This window comes from Neodiprion pinetum, chromosome 3, assembly GCF_021155775.2.
Source record: "Neodiprion pinetum isolate iyNeoPine1 chromosome 3, iyNeoPine1.2, whole genome shotgun sequence".
Taxonomy (NCBI): domain Eukaryota; kingdom Metazoa; phylum Arthropoda; class Insecta; order Hymenoptera; family Diprionidae; genus Neodiprion; species Neodiprion pinetum.
Window position 1 is genome coordinate 19,380,945 of NC_060234.1, and position 22,634 is coordinate 19,403,578.

The following is a 22,634-nucleotide window of genomic DNA, read 5'->3' on the forward strand; positions in this document are numbered from 1 at the left end:
TGATATTTACCTTTGAAATTCACACAAGCGTGATGCAAGCTCTGCAATCATCTACAATTGGCTACCTGAATTAGAACCAGTGTTCACAGTAGAAAAATGACGACGATTTATGACATCATATATTTCCCTAGGATACCGCGACTGACTGTCAGCTCTCTGCTGTCAGTTTATAACGGAACGAATTTCTCTCCAGTAAGAGCACTGAACAGTGCTCGCAGTGTATGTCGGAACATACCCAAAGATATGTGGCAGCACTGATGGAGCACCGAGCACTAGACTTGTGCTGAAGATCGTGATTAAAGTAATAGAGTTTGTTAATATAACGAAGTCTAGTTCCACTAATTGTGAAGTGTGTATTAAAAAATAATCAAATATGGGTCGAAGATCGATAAATACCACGAAAAGTGGAAAATACATGAATCCCACAGACCAAGCTCGTGAGTAGAATTATAACCTATAACTCTGACTCAACCTAACCTACTTCAATTCAATTTAATGTTCTTCACTCAACCTAAATGTGGAAGTAATTCATTGTTCTTTTCTGTTTATGGATGGTTACACATATTTTCTGCAAGTGGCCAAAATGTGATTTTGTAATTGTTCAATGTATAGAAACGGTTAAAGATATGCGACTAAACCATTGGCTAATAAACTTTGCTGATATGGAGTCGTAATGACTCTGAAGCTCAGGTTAGCAACCACTTACCAGCTAACTGCACTAATCTTTATTTGTATCAAATAATGCTGCATACTACATCACGGTTAATTGCAACAAAGGCTACTGCAAATTTCTGCTCACTTGTGTAGCTAATCCCTCTGATTGTACTCGCTTGTGTCTTGACACTGCATACCTTGATCATTCAATGCATCTTACTTTGATTAGTTTGGAAGTTAATTATTCTGCTCCCAGGAATGTTAACGTCCCAAAATAGGAAATAAGATCTTTGCGGAAGAAACTGAATTATTTGAAAAAAACCAAGTACAAATCATTTGTTAAGTAGTTGTCAAACCTGTGCGAAACATGCGTACAAAAATAAACAGAATGCTTGTAACTTATTTTCTTGGAAACGTTTAATTATACTCTTAAGGTTCATAAATGCTGGTTTGTTCTTCCATTATAATCAGTCATCAATAACAAATGGGTTTAGTTTTAGAAAAGTTGAAAGAGACTAAGCTAAATTTTCTCATCTTCCACATATATGTATGTAAAGAAAAACTAAACGTACTAACTTTTCCTGAGGTCCTATTTTTTCCAACCCTCTGTACTTTGAAAAATGAAATATTGATTATTTATTACAGGTAAAGAAGCACGTAAGAAAGAACTAAAAAAAAACAAGAAGCAACGTCAACTGGTAAGAGCTGCTGTATTGAAGGGCAAAGACCCAGCTCAAATTATTGAGGAGATGGAAAAAATAGATCAGATGGGTAAGTTCAGAAATATTTCTCCTATGGCTTACAACTTACGTAGTTCTGATTTTATTTCAACTCATGGTTTCATCTGCTCATGTACCTCAATTTTCTGTTTTCTACAGAATACAATGTTCTGCAGCCTCCACCTTTAAATGAAAAAGTTCTCAAAGACAAACGAAAAAAGCTCAAAGAAACCCTAGACAGAGTCTTAAAAATGTATGTAAGTAAATCTTGATTTATTCATATATGTGGTTATTCACTAACAATAACCAGCACAGCTAGATGCCAAAATCATCAAATTTTTGACCAAACAACTTTCTAAATCTGGTTACTACTAACAGGCAAAGGATGATCAAGAAAAATGGACTGAATTAAAAGAACAATTGATTCAATATGAACGACGAAGAATCGATTTGGTCACCTATTTTGAGGCTGTGAGGCATGCACAGCAGGTCCAAGTTGATGAAATCCCACTTCCTTCAGCTGGTGGTGATGTTACGCGGATTTATTCTGGTATGGATTTAATATTCTTATTATATCTAAGCAATTACTTGTAATATTATGTACATACTTAAAAAATGTAGCAGCATCATTCTCACGCTCATTAGTCAGACAATATATTTGTTTTCCTCACTGTAAGGTATCAATTAATGCACAAATGTAACAGAAAATTTTCTAAAAATATGAAACTTAACACCAAACCAGAAGTGTAGCAAATTGCAGAGCAATCGAGAGTAAGAAGTGAATGCTGATTACTTCTGCTATATCTGTTTTAAAGGCAATTTTCATTCTCAACTAACTTTTGTACAGGGTGACTAAAATAAAATTGAAAATTTCAGAATTTCAAAATTACTTTTGAAATGTGTAACAAAAACAAGTAGTCAATTACTCATTATAATAGCTTGTTAAAAATACTGTACTGCTTCGAGCATTTGAGTGTTCCATTCGATATATCATTGGATACTGTGCAGAGTTCAGTTAATAAGAAAAGGTCATGCTGAGATGACGGCTTGTTTTTGAATCTTCGTTAATATGGCTATGTTACATGTACTCGCGTAGATTTTGTAAAATTATAATTTCTAATCTTTTAATGATAAGTTGTTCATCGTGTCTGAGAAGATATCACGAATGCAGCATAAGTGATCTTGTCGTCATTCAATATTCAAAGGGAAGATCCTCAACTATACTCTGTCCAGCGAGAGATGAACACAGCGTTGGGCGGAGTGGGGGTTGGGTGGAGATAGCGGGGCTTGCTACTAAGCTCGTACCTATAATTTCGTACATTGTCCATGCTTTGTAACAGGATTCATAGGTCAAATAATATGAATATTGCAGTCTCATTATCTCTTACTTGAAATTTCACAAGTTCCAATTCACCCACTACTTTGTAACGATTGACGCTCGACAGTCCGAACCCAACTGTTAGGTTTGCAAGTAAACGTTAAGTTTCAGTAGCTGGGTAGCCTTGTCGGCTGTAGCTAGGTCTGCCCTGCTACAAAACTCGTTCGGTAACCTGGAGTGAGTAAAGTGGTCGGCGCATGGGGCAGGATCTGACCAAACTGGTTTAAACTTTGTTAAACTTTGTTTGGTTATTGGTTTGTTTCAGGAGCTTTGACATCTCAGATTCCATTACCTGAGATGCCACAACCAACTACACATCTTTATCCTGCCCATTCTCATTTTATGCCCCATCATCATCCTCTGATAAATATTCCTATACCACAAAGTATATTGAAAAAAACTAGTGCCTATTCATCAGCTATGTCAGCCACTCCCTTACTACCACTCAACAAAGAACCTCCAGGAGTGCCACCGTTTCCTCCACCAGATTTATCTAGCGACGATGAAGAATCGGCTGAAAAGGTAACTTTCTCGCTAATTGCAAGTGCTTTAAATCTATATTTAGTGCTTCAATTATATAGAAAATGGCACACGTCAAAAGACCCACAATAAAATGAGATTTTTCATATTTTATTCTTCTAATTAGGTCAATAGGGAAACTTTGGTTACATAATAACCAACTGCTCAGCTTTGATGTGCAAAAACATAAAATTTTTTTTTTATCATAAACCAGATTATGGCTAAACTACCTCAATGTTTTCAAGTGTGAAAAGTTGATGGAAGTGACATCAAAATCATCTGATTCTCATGTTCAAATTTCGTTACAAGTCATTTCATTTTTATATTTTCATGACTTAATAAAGACTCATGCTTTTTTGACAGAATAAAGATTCGACCCTCAAATCAAGAACAATTCGTTTTGCTGATGACAAGGAGGATAAAAAGATGGAATTAGAAACCAGAGAAAAAGTTAAAGAAAGAGAAATTGAGAAAGAAAAGGAAAAGGAAACGTCACAGGTAAAGCCGACAACTCTGCAGCAGAAAATGTTGGCAATGGCTGGACAAGATATCGATCAGTTTATGCGGGAAATGGAAGTTGTGCATAAGAAAAGAGAAACAGAAAGAGCACAGGATTTGAGTGCACGGTTAACATTGCTGGATGCCGATACTAATTCCAAAAACAATTCCAATGGAAAATCTGACCAGGATGATAACATCGAACCTCCCGGATTAATGGATCATCCGCCACCACACAATCCACATCATCCTCAGCATCCACATCAACATTCACTCCCACCCCTCGGCCTTCCACCACCGCCACTCCTTTATCGTCCTCCACCACCGCCTATGCACGCTCTTCGGATGCCGCCACCACCTCCGCCACGTATTGGACTTAGGCTACCACCAGGTAAGCAAATCACAGGTTTTCTTTTTAAAATCGGCATCACGACATAGGCATAGAATAGTACTTTGTGAATCAAGAGTGTAAAATTGAATTTTACGCCCGAGTAGTAATCGCCGTGCACGAGTGATCGACAAAACTGGCCATAGTGCTGTGTGATCATCACACAAGACTGTCAACTTGCTAACGTTATTTTTTGACACTGTGGATGTAAAATCGTCTACAGTAATATAGTCCCCGTGTCCAAAGATCTTGGAAAAGCCGAATTTTGACAAACCCCTCTGTATCACAGTGGGGTCCAGGGGGCCGGGGGTCGAATGGTGCGGGGTCCCCCTCAACGTAAAATATTTGATTATAAAAAATATATATACAAAAAAAATTATATAATAGTACTCAATAATGAAAATCGCTACTGTTTATACTGTGTACAGAAACTTAAAACACTTGTTTAAGCTTCAGTGTTGTTATCTACACTAATCGTCACGTATAAACTACTCAGTGCTGAGCACTAGGACGTATTTTTCGTTTTTCTGAGAAAGCATTAGGATAGGGAGGGTGTTAAGAAAATAAGGCGATATATTTGTGAAGTTTGTCACTTACCTTTTATACTATTGCATTCAAAAAACTGTTTTGAATATTTTTCATTTTATGCATACGTGTGGGTGAAATGTCGTTTTACGCCTGCAAACCGAGGTGTAAAAATATATTTGACGCACATATGTGTTAAAATGAATTAAAAAACATATACCATTTTAAGATAGCAGCAGAACTGAGAAATCTGGAAATTTTGAGACCCTAGAAAACTTAGGAAAATCTTGGAGAGATATCGCTAACTTATTAGTGAAAATTATTTTATTTGAGGCATCGTGATCATAGGCAGAACTAGGGACAAATTAAATATTGCGCATCCAATTAGATTTATTTTGTTGGGTATTGAATTGTTCCATTTGCACACGGATGTAAAATCTGCTTATTTCAGTTATACCAATTTCTATAAGTGATCTCAAACAACCTTTATGTGACCATTTCTGAAGCATGGCAGAATGGTGGTGACAAACTATAACAGATGGGGAATTTTGGAAAAATGGGCTCCGCATATCAGGGAAATATCAGACTATATTGTACTTCACTTTCTGTCACCACCCTGATTCATTTGATTTGGAATGATTCACTTACTTTTAGTAACATAAATTAAATGAAGTGAAAACCTTTTCGAACACTCACATTCATACAGCGACAAAATATAGACTTCCTGTGATCTTATCACAGGAAGTCTATATTTTACACCTTGGAAGACCAAGGTTCCAGATCGCGCTACAGATTGTGCTGAAATAATGAGACATAATATACAATAATCGCTGTCTCTATCAGTTCTACTCTAAAACTGCTGAACAATTAAAACAGAATATATTTTCTCTCAACCCGTGAAAACCTTACCGTATTTCGTTCATGTCTACACGAAAATGGAACAGTGAAAATGAGAAAGCTGGATGATCGACTGAGCAAAAACATTTGATTCCTATTTATCGCGAAAATCATACCGCAGCAGCAATATTTTCTGCTGCACAGTAGGGGAGCCAACTCACTCAATGCCGGGGCATCAGATATCAAACTCTCTCGTGTCAAGTATCGAATTGAAATTATGTAATTACAACAGTCAAGGCTGTTGATGGACCATCTTAGGGATATTTAAATCACATGTACACCTATGAATAGTTTTGATCCCTAAATTCTCCTTTATTAAGAAACATTTCGAGTATTTGTTGGGTGGAAATGGTACATTGCATACAATTATTGTGAGTGAAATGGTCGTGGTTAGCTACAAACGAGCCTGAAGTTAACATAAAATGTTAATAGAATAGCCTTGGAACAGCTTGCAAATGAATGCACACATAGCCAGTGAGCATGGACTACACACCTTGGCAGAAAATGCTTCCCATTATATGCTAGTTACACACTTTACAGGCAAAGAAATGTACTGGTAATACTGAATACATACATACATACGGGTTACCTCAGTACACAGGAAAACCCAAATAGCTGATTGTTGTATACGTAGACGGATCGCACACACACTTATAGCACGTGTGTATATACGCAGCTAGCTATTCTCACAATCAATCTGAAAACAAATTGGCAACTTTAAACAAGTAAGGTAGCTGAGAGGTCTAACTATCAGATGCACCTAAGTGAAGTTGGTTTACTGCAGTTTCAAAAACAAAATGTTCACGCTCAAAATAGGCCCCATATTATATTTTCAATTGTTTGATGATAGTTTAGAAGTGTATTGTAGTCGACTCACAATGTTTTCTACTGAATTATTTTTCTTCACAATTGAAAGAATTGTATTTGAGTTGTTTATATGTCAAGAACAAAAGAAAAACGTTTTATTCAGTAATGTTTTCTGGGGTCAAAGCGCATCTGAGGTGGAAGTTTGTAGGCTTACAAATTTTCCACCGAAGTATATTGAAGTCCCATCGACGGGTCCTAATGAAGTATGTGTATCTCAGATAGATGAGTAGAAAATACACATCTCACAATCAGAGAAACGAATTGAAAAAGCTTAATTCAACTAAAGTACTTGAAATGGATTGATTCATCGTACGAGTTTCGAAATACTTGTAAATGTATTTCGGTATGTGTGAAAATGTTGCATTCGTTTCACGGTCCCATTACAGTGATGAAATAATTTGCTTGTAGGCTGATATAAATTAATACTTTACTTTCAGGTCCACCACCTGGTATGCCTCGATTACTTCGACCAGGACCTCCTGGAATGCCAAGAATGCCTCCGCCACAAATGCAAATCGCAAATATGACTAGCTTGGCCAATATAGCGAATTCCCAAATTCAAACTCAAACAGCTCCAGGATCTCAGCCTAAAACTCCGAACGTATTATCAGCTGCTCCACAACTGATTAACAGAAAAGATAAGGATGGAAAAGGCTTGAGTACAATTGAAGCTAAACCCCAAATTAGAAATCTAGCTGCAGATATCACCCGTTTTCTACCAACTTCGCTTAGAGTCAAACGAGATGATAAGAAGAAACCTAGTTCTTTACCCAAGATGCCTGACAGACTTCCTGAGAACCAACCTCAAAGACTGTTGCAACCCAAAACAAAAGATGACGCTTACATGCAGTTTATGCAAGAAATGGAAGGATTGCTTTGAAAAATCAATCTCTGTATTTATATTAATTATGTCCAAGCATGCACCAAGGTACACAGGCTGATCTTATACAAAATTGTTCCACATATGATTATTCTGAACTAGATCATTCCACGCAACACGACCTTGCACATATATCTACGTAATTTATCAACTTAAACACGTATAATTGTGGAGGTACTTTCCTACAATATAATCATTGATATTAGTTACAAACTCAAGTGTTTTTCTGAATAAAGAATTCAATTGTTACTTCCAAAAATAAGAGAATCATGAAAAACTTTGATTTGTATTAATAGGATAGTTGGATTTGAAAATAAATTTTGTAGAATCTCCATGGAAAGGAATCCACGTATAATTTTTGTAGTGCAGATTCTTCGGACAAAATTTCGTATTATTTTAGTAAAAACATAGTACTATTTAACCCAAAAATTGTGTTTTATACTACAACTGTAGTGATAAGCAAGATGAGATGGAATTGTGCATGACCACATACATCTTAGTGCCCACGCATAGCTGTGAAGTCGGACATTCAATTCAGCGCAGAGAACTTCTTATAGATTTCAGTGACTATATCCTTTATGCATATAGAATAATTGCATATAATTATGTAGAATGATTTCGTGTAAGACAATTTCGCGTACCATATTGTGAGGAACTATAATAATTCAATTAAACGAATTACAAATGTCAAAACTTACTACATTAGCGATATCCTATAAACATATATCTCAGGGACATTGATGAATGTACAGCGTATACTCATAAGGATCAGTATACAAAAGGCAACATCCTAATCCCTTCTTTGACTCGACACGCTCTTTCTCCCGGCCTCTACCTCCTCTTTTTCTTCTGCTTCCAACTGGCTATCTCAAAATATGGAATGTGCCAAAGTACTCTATGTTTTTCTTTTTATTTATTATGTTTCAAATTTATTTAACAGTTTAATTTTGTTTTAATCACTTGAGCACCACTTGGAGGGATTCAATGAAGGATTACGAACAAGGAAGTTGCACTTAGGCTAGTTATTTCAACATTCGTCAGATTTTTGTCAAGAAAAATTTTTGTTACCGTTAATCTATAGATCTTTCATTCCTATAATTATGTCAACGCTCGGGATAACATGACCGTTTGTTGATAGGGGAGGGGGATAGTAACGGTGGAAGAAAAATAGGGGAACAGGTGGGAAGACGAAGATGGAGGAAAGAGATCGATAAAGAGGTGAGGAATTGAGGAAGGAAGAATAATATAATTGAAGGAAGGAAACAGGAGGATAGGCAAAGAATAAGCGAACAAATTCTCAAAACCGCGGTTTTAAGTTATAGCAATGTTTTATTGTATTTTTGCTTGGGAGCTGCAAATAGCGAGCACTACTGGCATCAGCGGGAAAGCGTTGACTCTACCGTGACGGCAGGGGTAATGTCTCGACTTTGGCTGGCGTCCGGGGTTGTTAATGGCAAGCGCGGACCATGGAGAGAGGTAGGTCAGCTGAACGGAGCTGACCGGCTCTAGCATGCGGCTGTCGGACCAGGGGGTTGCGGGTGACAATTAAATTTGCTACGCCGAGTTATATATGATATCCAATTTTCATTTCAGCATTGTGTTGATCTTGACGTTGAGGACATTCTTTGATATGTGGTTGGCGCAACTTCAACTTTTGGCTTATTGACGGTTATTAACTCAGAACCTACTAACTCATGTCAGGGGAACATTCACCATTCTGCTAACTTCCTGTCGCATTCTAACAATGAGTCAAGTTTCTTATCCATCGACATTATGCCTGCTTTAATAAGTCGAATGCACGTCAACATTATGACAAGTGCATTAATAGGATTTTTTGAAGAATTTTCCAGATGTTCTTGTTTATACCATTTATGTGAGCAGCAAACTCATAATCTCATGAAGACGTCATATTGGATTTCGAACTATAGAAAACAGGGAAGTAGGATAAATCACTTGGCCAACATAAACCTGACTCATCAAGCTTTGCGTCGATTCTCTGTCACCACTGCTTCTTTTGACCAAGGATTGCACAGACAGTACGCTGTTTATGCGCACTTGCCTCTAAAAGAACTATTAAAACCTTTTTCACAATAAGAGCCATTTCGCATGTATTTGTAAGCTCAACTTTTAATCTGGCTTGGAAATCAATCCCTTTCGGCATTTTTATTTGTATGAAATATTAATAACACGGAGCCTAGATATAACAACAATCGACGTAGTCTTTTTGGCTTTATTTGCAGCCAAGAAAAGGAGCCCTATCATTTTTTCATAATGTCCTACCATCATGGTAGCGCTGCTAACTTTGATGTCAGATGATCGATTATGTAATTTCACTTTTCACATTTCCTACCATCCAAGTACTATGATTGGTTTGCAAAGTTCAGTCAACTGAACAAAATGCTCGGATGATGAGAAATGTGAAAAGTGAGATTACATGATCGACCCTGAGGTTCAAGGCGTCCGTTTGTTGTTGTTTGTATCGAGTGATCATGGCATTTACCTTCTAAACTTGACATTAGCAATGCCAGTGCCTCTAGCGTAGAAAGATCTGGCTGCAATTTTTCAACCGTTTCTTATACATTACGATCATTCTCCTTATATCTAGGTTTTGTGATTAGTAAAATCAGCAAATAGAATCATTTCCATTGGGAGCTGTTAGGGAACTGTGATAGTCTGCTCTGCTAAACTGCGGACGACGATCGAAGTATCGACAGTAGGATTGTTCCAGCCAATCAAGCGTTCCACTGACCCTACTATCGTTAGTTGAAATTTTTTCTTACAGATGCTGAGGTGTAGAACACGCTCATGCCACACTTCCCAATAGAGCAAGTAGAATATATTTACACATGTAGAACATCAGTAGATATTAGTAGTGCATTTGCATTATCTGTCGCATACAGAACTGTATGTACATTCCGCCGATGCAGTTTTCTCCTATTAAGGAGACCAGTACAGTTTGACTTTTATCCATCCAAACAGTAGAAAATGTTCATGTTCTTGAAAAAATGCTTAGTTGCTGTCGATGGTTTGCGAACTTCATAACCTGAAATTTACATGAGATTTTAATAGCAAATAACAGCAAGGAATTGATAAATAAATAAATCTGTTTCCAATCGACTCAGTTACTTGTCGGAAGGATTTTGGAGCACCGTCGGACCGGTTGAACTTTTGGAGAAATCTTTTTGTTCAGAAGACTTGCCCTTCTAGATTCAATGAGTGACTAAGCTGAATCAAGAGGGTTTTCTATGAAACGGCCCATAAACCAGCGTCAACAGGGCCTGGTTAGGATTTTTTATCCCTTCGTCTGCACGTGGGGTCCCATTGAGTCACAAGGACCTGGGAAGTACAAAGTCTCAATTGTGATGATACGATCGAATATAGCTCTCTTTAATTGTATTGTAAAATCTTCACTTGTATTGGAATGTGAATAAACTTAAGTTTACATTTCGTCTTTTTGTAAACATCTATTGAGTGAATGTAAAGATATTATTGATATAAGTTATTCGTGGGTAATCCTTCCATGAGCCCTGCATCAAAAATTCAGATTTCAATAATTTTTTTTTTTTCTTATTCAGTCCTTGACCTGGTCTGAAATTTTTTATATGAAAATATACGTACTTCCTAACATTTTGGTGATTGAGCCACCTGCAATATGGATTTCAAAAAAATGTCAAGTGTAAAGATTAACAGTTTTTCGGCATCGCCTCTGTATTATCAAATTTATAATAGTTGCTGTGTATATAAAATAATTTAAAGAGTGTTTGTATACAATAACATTACATAGTAACAATATTAATTACAAGTTCGCCGTACAGCCTAGTAAAAACAATTCTGAGCCTTCCAATTTTAGCAAGTCAGAAGTAAGGTAGGTCTCGCTGGTATTTGACTTGCGCGCATTGAACAACACATGTCGTGTTAGCTAAATGTATCGCTCTTATTGGTCGAAGAGTACCAGAACCAACCTTATTTCTGACCCGCTAAAACAAGGGAAGTCAAAATCGACATTACTCGAAAGTACATAATTAGGTGACAATGACTATAATTTCAGTTTGTCACCTAATTTGCGTATCATCATTTCAACAATATACTTATCAGTTTGAGTATAAAACAGTTGAAAGATCGAGTTTTGCAAAGACAAGAAGTAACTCTCTTTGGAAAACAATCGCAAACAGCACGTTGAGAAAAAGAATTGTTTAGATCAACTATAATTTTATCATGGGTGGCAAAACAAAGTTATTTTTTCCCAATCGCATTGTATTTGTTAGAACGGAAAACATCTTTTTTCGTCAGCTAATACATTTTCTTTGTAATTAACAAAAAGAAGGTGTTGTTGAACCAATCAACCTTTTTTCTCATTGTCAATATGCGGTAATATTCTTGTGTACAGAAAATGGGTGTACAACTATATGAACATTATTACATTACATTTTTATTTTTCGATTCAGTGTAGCTCAGTACTTGGCTAGGTCAATTTAAAATTTCAATTTCTTTTAAAACTTGTTTTTTTTTTCCATCCGTTTTTATTTTATTTCAGTTTTTATGATCTAAGTATATAATTTTTTAGAATAGTTCAGTCGTTTATTGTATACTTATTGTTGCAAGCCATCGATGTTCTTTCGTTATTCAATTATGTGTCTGTTACGATGGGTTTAGATAGTAAAGACGTATCTTGACGAGATGAAAAGAAAAATTGTACCCGACATCACCATTATACAGATTTGAAATGATGTATAGCTACATCGTGAGAATTCAGTAAGGTTGCATGCTAACTATAAAACCAAGTTACAATGCTTAACGCAAAACACATAGTCCCCATGCAAAACTCAAAGAGCCTACTTCACAGAATCTTTACAGTATTCATCGTTCTGAAATACGATTTTTCTATTCATCTCTCTGCGACACTTCATTTTAGATCTTTATAATACGTCTTTTTCTGTAGGACTCGTTGATTACCGCAATAGTTGCAGTACGGATACATATGGGGCATTTCTTGTCAACTAGACCAGATCCTGATCCTCATATTTTTCATTTTTCCTAAAATTTTTTGTGAGTATAAGAAAACCTCAAAAACACCTGAATGAGAATTATTTTTCTTAATACATTTCCCTGAAAAATCTCCTACAAACAAAAACTATCAAAGGTCGTGAAGCAACGCCTTAATTGTAAAATCTGGAAAAATACCAAAAGTATTATACCCTATTCCGATCATTTGGGCACAAGATCCGTGATGGTAAATAACCTCTTTAGGGGTGTTTAGGCAACAAGAACATTTATATTTAACCAAAAATATAATTTTCTTCTATGTTTGGCTGAAGTTGCAACTTTTCCGATTTTTTAAAACACTTTAAGAAGTCGGTAAACGTCTTTTAAAAATTTGAACGTAGTGACACCACTTATATAAAGCGATTTTAAAAGAATTTCTGCTGACCGAAAAACATTCAGAATGTAATTTTAATAAACACTATAAGAAACTAACATTTTTCTGCTTTTAGTTGCATACAAAATGTTGTAGGTGTTTAGACACCTAAAAGTAGATCGTTTACCATCATGGGCCTTATGCTAAAATGATTGGAATAAAATCAGCGTTTCTGGTATTTTTTTTCCTCATATTTTACAATTAGGTTGTTTCTTCAGGACTTTTTAGTCATTACTTGTAGGGAATTTTTTAAAGAAATGTAAAAAAATGGAGTCATGCGTTTTGGGAGTCCTATTACACCTAACAAAAATTTCGTAAAATGCAGAAAACATGAGGGTCATAACTTGGTGTAGTTGACAGGGAATACCCCATATACAGCATCATAGGCCTCTTATGAATTAGAAATTTTTGTTCACTTACATCTAATTTCAGACAGGATATGAATTGGATGATAGATATATTCATGTACTTGTAACAAAAATTACCGCTGCACAATAGATTTTTTCTCATCAATTAGAATTAGAAATAAACACTTTTTTCAATATAGCTTACTTTTGAAGAAACTAGTATTCTAATTGTGTTGCATATTCAAAGTTCGTTGAATTAAGTTTATGAGCCTCCATAGATGTTGGACATTAAGGAGCTCGCAACAAATTCAAAATTACACTGATTAAATATGAATTCGCGAATGATGCACCGAAAAGATGTACTACTCTACTAGATCATCATGAATACACAATATGCATCATTTATTTATAAAAGAGCAATATTTCTCATCCATCTATCTGTATCATTATTCTAAATGAAAACATCTATTTGTAACAGGTAGTGAAATGATGAATTAAAATTAATCTTTAATGAAACTTTGGTGCAAAAAACATCGTACTTGACTTCTGAAATAAAGCCAAATTTAATAATATTGCAAAACATTATTCTTATTTTCTAATCGATTATTTTCTTTCTTCCGCTATTCACTATATAATTTGTTAATGTGGTCATGTTACATTTCCTTTATAGCTACTAATTAATTCACATATCCAGTGAAAAATAATTACTTCTACATTGTTCGAAATCCCCTTACAATTGACCATACGTACTGAATTGAAGAATAGCATTATTGCGTTAATAATGTAATGTAATGTAATGTAATTTATTAAACAGGCTGTAGGATTAAAATCCTCTAACGGCCTAAAGAAAATACAAAAAATATACAGAGCATACAATAAGAACAATAGTTGAAAGAATAATTGAAAATCGTAGTTAACAATAAGCAATAAAAAAAAAAAACATTTTAAGAATAATAATAGTACTATATGTATGGTCTCTCAACGTCAATTGTCAATAATAAGAAAAAGAAAATAATAAAGCTTAAATTGCACTAGGCTGCCTAAAATAAAAATAAAAAAGCACGTTTGCACATAATAGTGATTCACAGATTCAGGACTCAAATTAAACACAGGTATGTAACTGCACATTAATCCAACGCGCTCACAACATCAGCTCGCTCAATTGCCATAAGATGATTGAAGCAAGCTGCTTTAAACACATCCAATGACATCGAAGTAGTAACAATTGGCGGTAGAGAGTTCCAAAAGGTAGTGCCAACAACTAGGAATGAGTGCTGCAAGATTGACGTGCGAGGAATTGGTGCAAGGAGCGTATCAGTCCGGTTGTTATGTCTATGCCGGGCAATATTGTGATTTAATCTGATACGCTCACACAGCAAAGCGTTTTTATTTAACACCAAAATTCCATAGAATATACATCCTACAGATATAAACGGCGGTTATACGGCGAAAGCCACCCGAGATCCAGCCGAGGAGTACTGATGTGCTCTCCAAGCCTCTTACGCAACACAAACCTTACACAATTGTTCAATGCAACTGTTAACTTCTTCTCAAGGTTCAGATTCAAATTTGTAATGATAACGTTGTAAGTATATTTTTGCAACTCATGCGATCAATGGATCCTAACATATGAAAACGTATCCCAGTGAGATAAATAAAAAAAGTATTAAGCTACTTTTAAATCGTTGTCCACCAACTTCTAATACTTGGATATTTATCGATGGACTTCACATTAAAAATTGAGGATATATTGACAGTACTGACTGGAACTGTTAAAACAAAAACATTATGATGCAAAGAATTAAATATTGTAACTAAACCTGATCGAATTGAATTTGATTTGAACAGCAGGTTTTTATTACAGAAAATATTCATGACCATCAGGAGATACGCCTTTTTCATTAGGACCCGTCGATATGCACACAACTATATTATTTGTACACATGGCATACATACGTATGTGTCAAACAAGTAAAACAGACTTAGGTATGATCTGAATTTGTTCCAAGTTTGTTGTGTTTAATTTGATGTCTGGGAATAATTATTACTTTAATGAATAAGACATGATTTTAATAATGATGCTAATTTATTTTTATATCGCGTGTTATTTGTAAAAGATTTCGCAAAGCAACTAGATCTATATGTCTATAAAAGGTAGACTGTATACGCACTAAACCTTATATGTTTCAAGATATCAGCATTTACATTTCTCTGATTTCCCAATTGTAATGATATAGTAATACAAAAACTCTAAATTAAACGGACACCGATACTGCATGTAAATAGTTTCATTACCAGTCTTATAATATTTTGCAAATTTCATGTGCTATTAAAGCTTGTTCTGAACAACAACTGTACATGTAACTTTGAGTTGACTCTTGTGCTTTAGTACTTACGCTCTTCTTCACAATCACTGCTGAGAAACTATGTTATCTGGTATGAAGGCTCATAGTACCATTAAAAAATTACTACCGCAAGCCGATTTTCGGTTTAGTTGAATTGTACATAGAGATCTTCACATTTCACAAAATGCTTCAGTACAGCACAGTATCGTGCAATGAGGCTTCTATTAAATATAAAAATCTGGACTAAATAGTCCTTTTTCAATGAATCATAACTCATGTTACGTCTAGTTTAATTCGATCTCCTAGTTAACAGTATTTACTAATTATGACAGATGACTAAGGGGGTCCAGCCCTACCTCACCGATGAGAAAATATTCATGGTACCACTTGCTGTGCGTTTCCTCACTAAACGCGCTGCTACTGAAAATTCCAGAAATTCAGATTAATCATTGGAACCATTGCAACATTGATAACGTACCGGTAAAATATAAACAACAGATTACGAATAATGAATAATTTTACACTGCAATATGTTTTCAATTATTAGTTTTGATTACTAACGACTTGCAGAAATTTCTTTAGAAATTCAAAATCTTGATCGAATTTCAACTCATAGTCGTACAATTATTGTTGGGCGAAAAAATTTCTAATTGATTTATGTGTTAGAATTTTTAGGAACAACCTTACGACAGGGTTATTGATCTCTTCAAGTTTGTTTGCAAACTGCTTCAAGATAACTTCCGTGAAATGATGAGGGAGCGGTTTAGGAAAACAGGAAAATAATAGTTGCAATCTGTAAAACTGCAATTTTACGGATTTTCAAAAGAAGATAGACCGGGCTCTTGCATCACAAATAATATAACTACTGATTCTTACACTATGCGTATTTGTACTGCCTCATTTGGCCTCCCTTTTTCTACTTTTACCAATTAAACTTAATCCGATCCAATCTTGATGTAGCATACCCGTTAAACAGGCGAAGAAAGGAATTTAGAAAATGGGCAATATAATCGAATACATGATTGTAATGAGAAGTTGGAAATTGAAAGCATAGTGAGCCCCGTGTAGGACTGAACGATGTTGGATTTAACCATGTAAGAATGAGGGGTGTAGGATTGAACGGTAGCGGACTGAAGAATTATGAAAGACTGAATGGTGCAGGACTGCGCTGTATAGGACTGACCGGTACAGAATTCAACAGTATAAAACTGAGCAGCGTAAATACGAAAGCTGTAGTTTTAATTACATGTAGGATAATTGCCTGTAGGTCGAATTGCGTGTACTATAATTTAGAAAGCTTTGTATAAGACTCAACGTGTAGAATTGAAACTTTCCCGTAAGATTCCCTGACTACTTCCGCTTTCCCGTTTTCTTGCTGTTATCGTCACGCTGTCTATAGGTTGTCTTTTACTTTGATAGCTAAACCATGAAATATGACATTGAAAGTGGTACTAACTCGACATATCATGTGGAGTCAATGGTTTTTCAATCACCCTTTGAATGATGCTCATCCACTGCGTCCTATCATCGTTGCTTTGAGCCGAAAGTAAATAACTTCTGTCAGGTGTCTCAAGAGTAAAGGAAAAACCCTGATCCTTAGCACCGGTTGGTACACCCAGTTTTACAGCGAAGCCATCCATGGTGGATCCCAAAAAAATTTCTCCTTTTGGATGTGCATCCTAACACAGTAAATCCACGAATATTGTAATGATTTTCCTTTCAACACTACAATCAATCAATCAAATATAACAGCAAATGCGGATGATTTTTTCTAAATTTGAAATACTTTTTACCTTTGTTGCCACAGATTTCTTTTAAACTCTAGGGCATGTCAGTATGTATTAAAACTATGCTGTGTATTTTTTCAAACTGTAGTGAAATGAATTTGACTGTAGTACTTTAGTGAAAAAAAAAATTGTTTTAAATACGATTTCGTTTCACTGCGATAAAAATAAATAAAAAATCGGTGTAAAATATATTCTCATGTGAAACTTTTGCAGTTTTTCAATGTGAATATCGATGTTTTGTTCGTCATTCAGAACAGTGCTTAAAATTAGGCACAAATTATTGCGACGAATGCTTTTTTTTTCATACGATTTACGATTTTGGTATCCTAATTATAATATTCATTGGATATGTTTATGCTAGGACAAGCAATTTGTAGATTGGTATCTCCATGTGGTCTCCACCACAACTAAATAAAGTACATGGGCTGTTGCTTGTTCACAACTTCTATTTTGTCCATGCAAGTTGACACGAAAGCTGTGATTGCATTAACATAACTGATTAAACTAGCCCTAGGTATAATTTTAAAATAAATTTGCAACCCTTTGACAATAACAGTTTGACGAGGTTGAGGATTCAAGAATACCTTCATATTTTCGTGAATGTCACTATCCACAACAATTAAATGAGTTTTTTATTGCACAAGTTGCCCACTTAAATGAATTCAACAAATTAAACATTTGCTGATCGGTTCAATATGTAAATATAATTAACAATAATAAAAACAATCGAAAACGTTGATTTTTTACTTTTGAGGATAGTGACGTGTACAAACAAAAATATGAAGTGTTCTTTGACCTGGATTTTGTCATGTTGTTGCCACGAAAGAGATGCAAACTTATTGTAAAATTGTACCTTCGAGTAATCAAATCAGTTAAATTGAAGCAAAAACTTATACCTCTATTCAGTACAAATAACTCATGTTTGGAAACAGTTAAAAAATGCGAACTTAATTGTGGTTGAATCTATAATAATCTTAATGTGAAAACCACACATCCTTCACAAAAAACTTGCAGAAATATAAGAAGCATACTAATTTCAATATTGAGGGTCGGCCTGACCATTAAGAGCATTTGATTTTGAATACTTTCTGAAATTATAAATTAAACTAATAACTATAAATGTTAGTGTAAAAACGTTCCCACGCACCAGTATAAACGTTATTTCCGAGTGAAAAATAATTTTAAATTGTACTCAATATGTGGCCAGAGATTAATATGATGTTCTATTTATATAGTGCTTTATTCATCATCGTGTTTTGGAATGAAAATTCCACACACTAGAACCTGTCATTAAACCCCTAAATTCGTCATTTCCATGAACAACAAACTATGCCAAACTTTTTTGTCCATATTTTCATCACATCGTGGTCGATAAGTTAACAATTTGATCTGTGCTCAGTTTCAATAGAGAGATTACAGTTCATAAAGTAAATATGACCTTACCATAGGCTCGTCATGGTACATCAGCTTCCGACCATCTAGAGTGAACCATCTTTTCTTATATGCATCTGAATGCCTTGGACCCGTTTTCCACAGATACCCTTCTCGGGCAAAATCTCTTGTCAGTTGCAAAAGTAATTCAGATTCTGAGATTCCAGGATATGCTATTTGTAAGCGATGCAGCTTTGCACATCTAATGGCCAAGTACCAGTTTGTTATAACTTCAGGATCTTCATGATAGACATAAAGATGTCTTGTGGTCCCATCTTTCATAAAAGAAATTTGTAAGCTATTTTGAAGGCCAGTTTTTGCAGGTGCAAATGCGACATTTAATTCTGATATCCTGAGTACAGCTTTTGGTTCCTTGAAATTAAGAAAATGCCGATTACTTTCTGTAATATCGTTAATATTTACTATCGCGTTTCTTATAGCATTATGATATTTTATGACTTTGAATGCCTATTTAAATATAACGAAATATATCCATACATTTTCAAGTCCACCTGATTTATTTTAAAGAGAATTTTTTTCTTCTATTATTACCTAATTAAATCATTTTCACCTTGTTCTCTTTGACATGATATTTTAACGTGTCGTCGGCCTCTGACAGAACAAATTTTCGTGGGTGATATTTTGAGTCCTCTTTTCCTCGCTTCATCAAGAATCCTTCCATGAAACCAGAAACATAATGATTCTGTCTTTCTGGGTGACAAAATTCTTCACGTTCATATTTAGCTCGTATCCATTGCTCCACTAGTACTCTATTCAACACAAGCATCATTCATAGGATTGGACGTTACATGATTATCAACAACTAAAGATAATTTATCAGGATACTCGGTTGAATCTTCATAGCATATTCTGCAGATTCTACAAGTCTATCTCTATGGCCATGAAACTAATAGTATAGTTTTGTATATCAACCTTACAAAATAAGATTTTATGCACGTAATTCCCTACTGATTGTTAGTTCATGGTAAGTGGAAACATTAAAGTTATTAACGTTAATGTCATGAATTGTTGAAAAAAAAATTACTTTTTTGCAACTTAAGAATAACTTTGAAGCAGTTTAATTTTCAAAATATGAGTATTTTCATACTGTGTTATAGATTTATAAATTCCAGACAATCCTAAAGTTGCAAAATAACGAGTTTTTCTAGAAATCCATAGATACATTAACATTGCAAACTTTGGCCCTGTTGGGAAATTAAGTAATAGCTATTGGCTGGCTATAAAATTTGGCAAATTATAATTTGAGGTGTAATAAAATATCACTTACAAGTAATATACATCATAATACATCTGTATATTACAAATCACATAAATCTCAACGCAATCCTGTCATAATGGCTAGCTTGTTATTGCTCGGTATGTACTTTGTGGTATTACACAATGTCCTGTTTAGATAAGTGGTTTCCTATTGGTTCTTGGTACTTATATAACGTCAACTTCAAGATAAATTTCCCAAGTATGGAATATAAGGAAAATGTGAAAAAAAGAATGAAAGATGTCATAAAACGCTATAAAGGTAAAAAATGGCAACATTTGCACACAACGTTTTGGGCTCTTCAATTAATACAAGACATATAAGACATAATTCAATCATACTATTTTTCTCACCAGAACTCAACAGGATAATTCAGAATGACAATAGTCCGCAAAGGTTTCATGGTTCAGAGATCATACATGTTACTTGGAAAAGTGACTTACTGTGGTGCATCTTGATTGGGCCTTCGATAACAAGAAGGTACTCGTTCTTCATAATGAAGTCGTGCCACATTATTACCAACTTCGCGAACGCGAGTTACTTGAGAGTCTTCCCATCGATCCAACTTTAAATGTTTCACCTTTGATATGTGAGCCCCCATAGATCGATGCACACCGGCACACCTTGTGCACACAAAGATTCCAATATTGTATGAAGCCCATTCTGGATCTGAAAATGCAGATCATTCAGAAAACTAAAGTCAATTAAAGCAACATTATTTTTTAATAAGGTTAAACTTTGTAACGTTAATGTATAGATGCACTTTCAGGAGAAATCGTCATTTTGCAATATCAGAATTTTCTGGAATTTCGTAAACGGTAATAAAACAAAATATTCAGGGAGCAGAGGTAAAAGTTTTTCCACAAAAATTGTTTAGAGAAAAAAATTAGGTTGTTAACTATTTTTCTTACATACTACAGCTTGAAAGGCATTTTGAATACAACTACAAAGTCTAGAAAAAAAATATAGTTGGTAAAGCGAATTTACCGGGTATTAGTAACATGGAGCAACAATGATGATTCAAATGATATGATTCATTTATGAATGCTTATTACTAATGCTGAATTACATTTTCTATTAAATGCAACTCCGTGAAGAACAAAATGTAAATAGCGGTTGATGTCTTAGCTAGCTATCATAACTGCTTTTCTAGACACGTGCAAGTATTGGATTAAAGCAATGTTGTACAAGATACCTGTCAAAACTTGAATCAAAGTAAAGCGCGAGTGTGATTGAACATATTACGAAAGTACATTCAGGCATACTTGGATTCTTCACAATCTTCTTGTACAGTAACTGCGCATTTTTGATTTGAATACAAGCTAGTCAAACCAGAACATGTATTGAATACCGATAGTCGCCAGTTGATAAGAAACGCAGTGATAAAAACTTAGAATGGAGTATGAAGTGAAACATTAGTTTTTCTACTTTTCCTTGACAGCTTGACAAGCAGTCACCTCCCCGTAAAATACACGCATCGTACGCTATGCAGGAACATCCCTCGTTACTTTTTCACGTCTACCGCGAGATGTTGACGTCAATGTATTTGTATGAACATAATTGAAATATTCTATGTGCCTACGGTAAATATACTTACTTTTAGTTCCGCAATCAGCACAGACGTTATTTCCAGGTTTTTTTAGGAGCTCTGCTAACAACTTTTCGTTCGAGTCCGCCATCTTGATACACTCGTTTTGACCCCGCCAACACAGTGCCTAGTTACAAGGAGAACGATCGTACTGTGTAAGAAACGGCCGAATAATTGCATCCACATCTTTCTGCACTAGAGGCGCTGATGTTGCCAATGTCAGGTGTAGAAGGGGAATGCCGTGATCATGTGGTGATCACGTGATGCAATTAAGAAAGGGAAATCTGTGGTCACGTGATACAGACAATAACAAACTGACGCCATGGACAGTGCATGGACCTGACATTAACATCAGAAGCGCTATCCTGGTGGACAGTGTGAGAAAATGATTGGGCTCGTTATTTTGGCCGCAAATAAAGCCCAAAAGCTTATGTCGATCGTTCTCCTTATACCTAGGCTCCGTACCCGCCAGCTAGCGCTTACTCCACCGTTGACTGAGGATTACTAAAGATACCCAGCTAAATGGGACATTTTGAAGCTCAGAGAAAGCCGCTGAGGGTCACTGAGGAGAGCTTCGGTATAGAAATTTTCAATTACTACCGATTCAATTTCCATTATTAGCTCCATAAAGCAAATGTAAAGCATTGCCATCAGCCATGGCTGGCTGTATCAAGTAACCATATCCTATCAGGAACAGTCACCCATTAGAGCTACCCCCCGGACACATGCGGCAACGCACGCTTCTGTCCTACTACGAAAATATGATCACGTAATGTCGTCATCACGTCCCATCGCTTATATCTAAATTATGTGGCACTGATAGTCGTGAACACGGTCTTATATACAGATCTGGAAACTCCTATGCTGAGAGCCACGATCATTCGTGTCGCTTAGCGAGTGCAAATTTCGATTCTAGCGGCATCACCAGTTGTCGCTGCGGTCTAGTTACCAGGATAACAATAACACGATGACTGAGCGTGAGTGAGCAAATACCCATATACACGGTCTTACATACAGGTCTTGCGACTCAATAGAATTCCAATGGTAGAGAGTGGCTCCTCTGTTGAAGAAAAATCCAGATGGAGCTGCGATCGAGGGATGCATCAACATAACCTACAA

General features: G+C 35.5%; 2 protein-coding genes across 5 annotated transcripts; one reads left to right on the forward strand and one right to left on the reverse strand.

Annotated features, from left to right (window-relative positions):
- The first annotated feature begins 169 nt into the window (after nucleotides 1-169).
- On the forward strand, nucleotides 170-11,500 carry LOC124215292 (WW domain-binding protein 11). The gene is made up of 7 exons (XM_046618497.2): nucleotides 170-437; nucleotides 1,300-1,425; nucleotides 1,533-1,630; nucleotides 1,752-1,923; nucleotides 3,017-3,273; nucleotides 3,634-4,159; nucleotides 6,883-11,500. Exons 1-7 carry the CDS (start codon nucleotides 374-376, stop codon nucleotides 7,323-7,325), a joined length of 1,686 nt encoding a protein of 561 aa, XP_046474453.1. The 5' UTR covers nucleotides 170-373; the 3' UTR covers nucleotides 7,326-11,500.
- Nucleotides 11,009-21,673, reverse strand: LOC124215295 (arf-GAP with dual PH domain-containing protein 1). Of its 4 annotated transcripts, none has more exons than XM_046618507.2 (6): nucleotides 21,525-21,673; nucleotides 20,371-20,596; nucleotides 19,223-19,421; nucleotides 18,664-19,023; nucleotides 16,927-17,112; nucleotides 11,009-15,850 (listed from the first exon to the last, which is right to left on the reverse strand). In XM_046618507.2, the coding sequence occupies exons 1-6, from the start codon at nucleotides 21,604-21,606 to the stop codon at nucleotides 15,839-15,841; spliced, it is 1,065 nt and encodes a 354-aa protein (XP_046474463.1). In that variant the 5' UTR covers nucleotides 21,607-21,673; the 3' UTR covers nucleotides 11,009-15,838. The 4 variants fall into 4 exon arrangements, with proteins under 4 accessions (XP_046474463.1, XP_046474462.1, XP_046474464.1 ...); XM_046618506.2 differs by having other exon boundaries at nucleotides 16,890-17,112; XM_046618508.2 differs by having other exon boundaries at nucleotides 11,009-15,853; nucleotides 21,525-21,672.
- Between the last annotated feature and the right edge of the window lie 961 nt (nucleotides 21,674-22,634).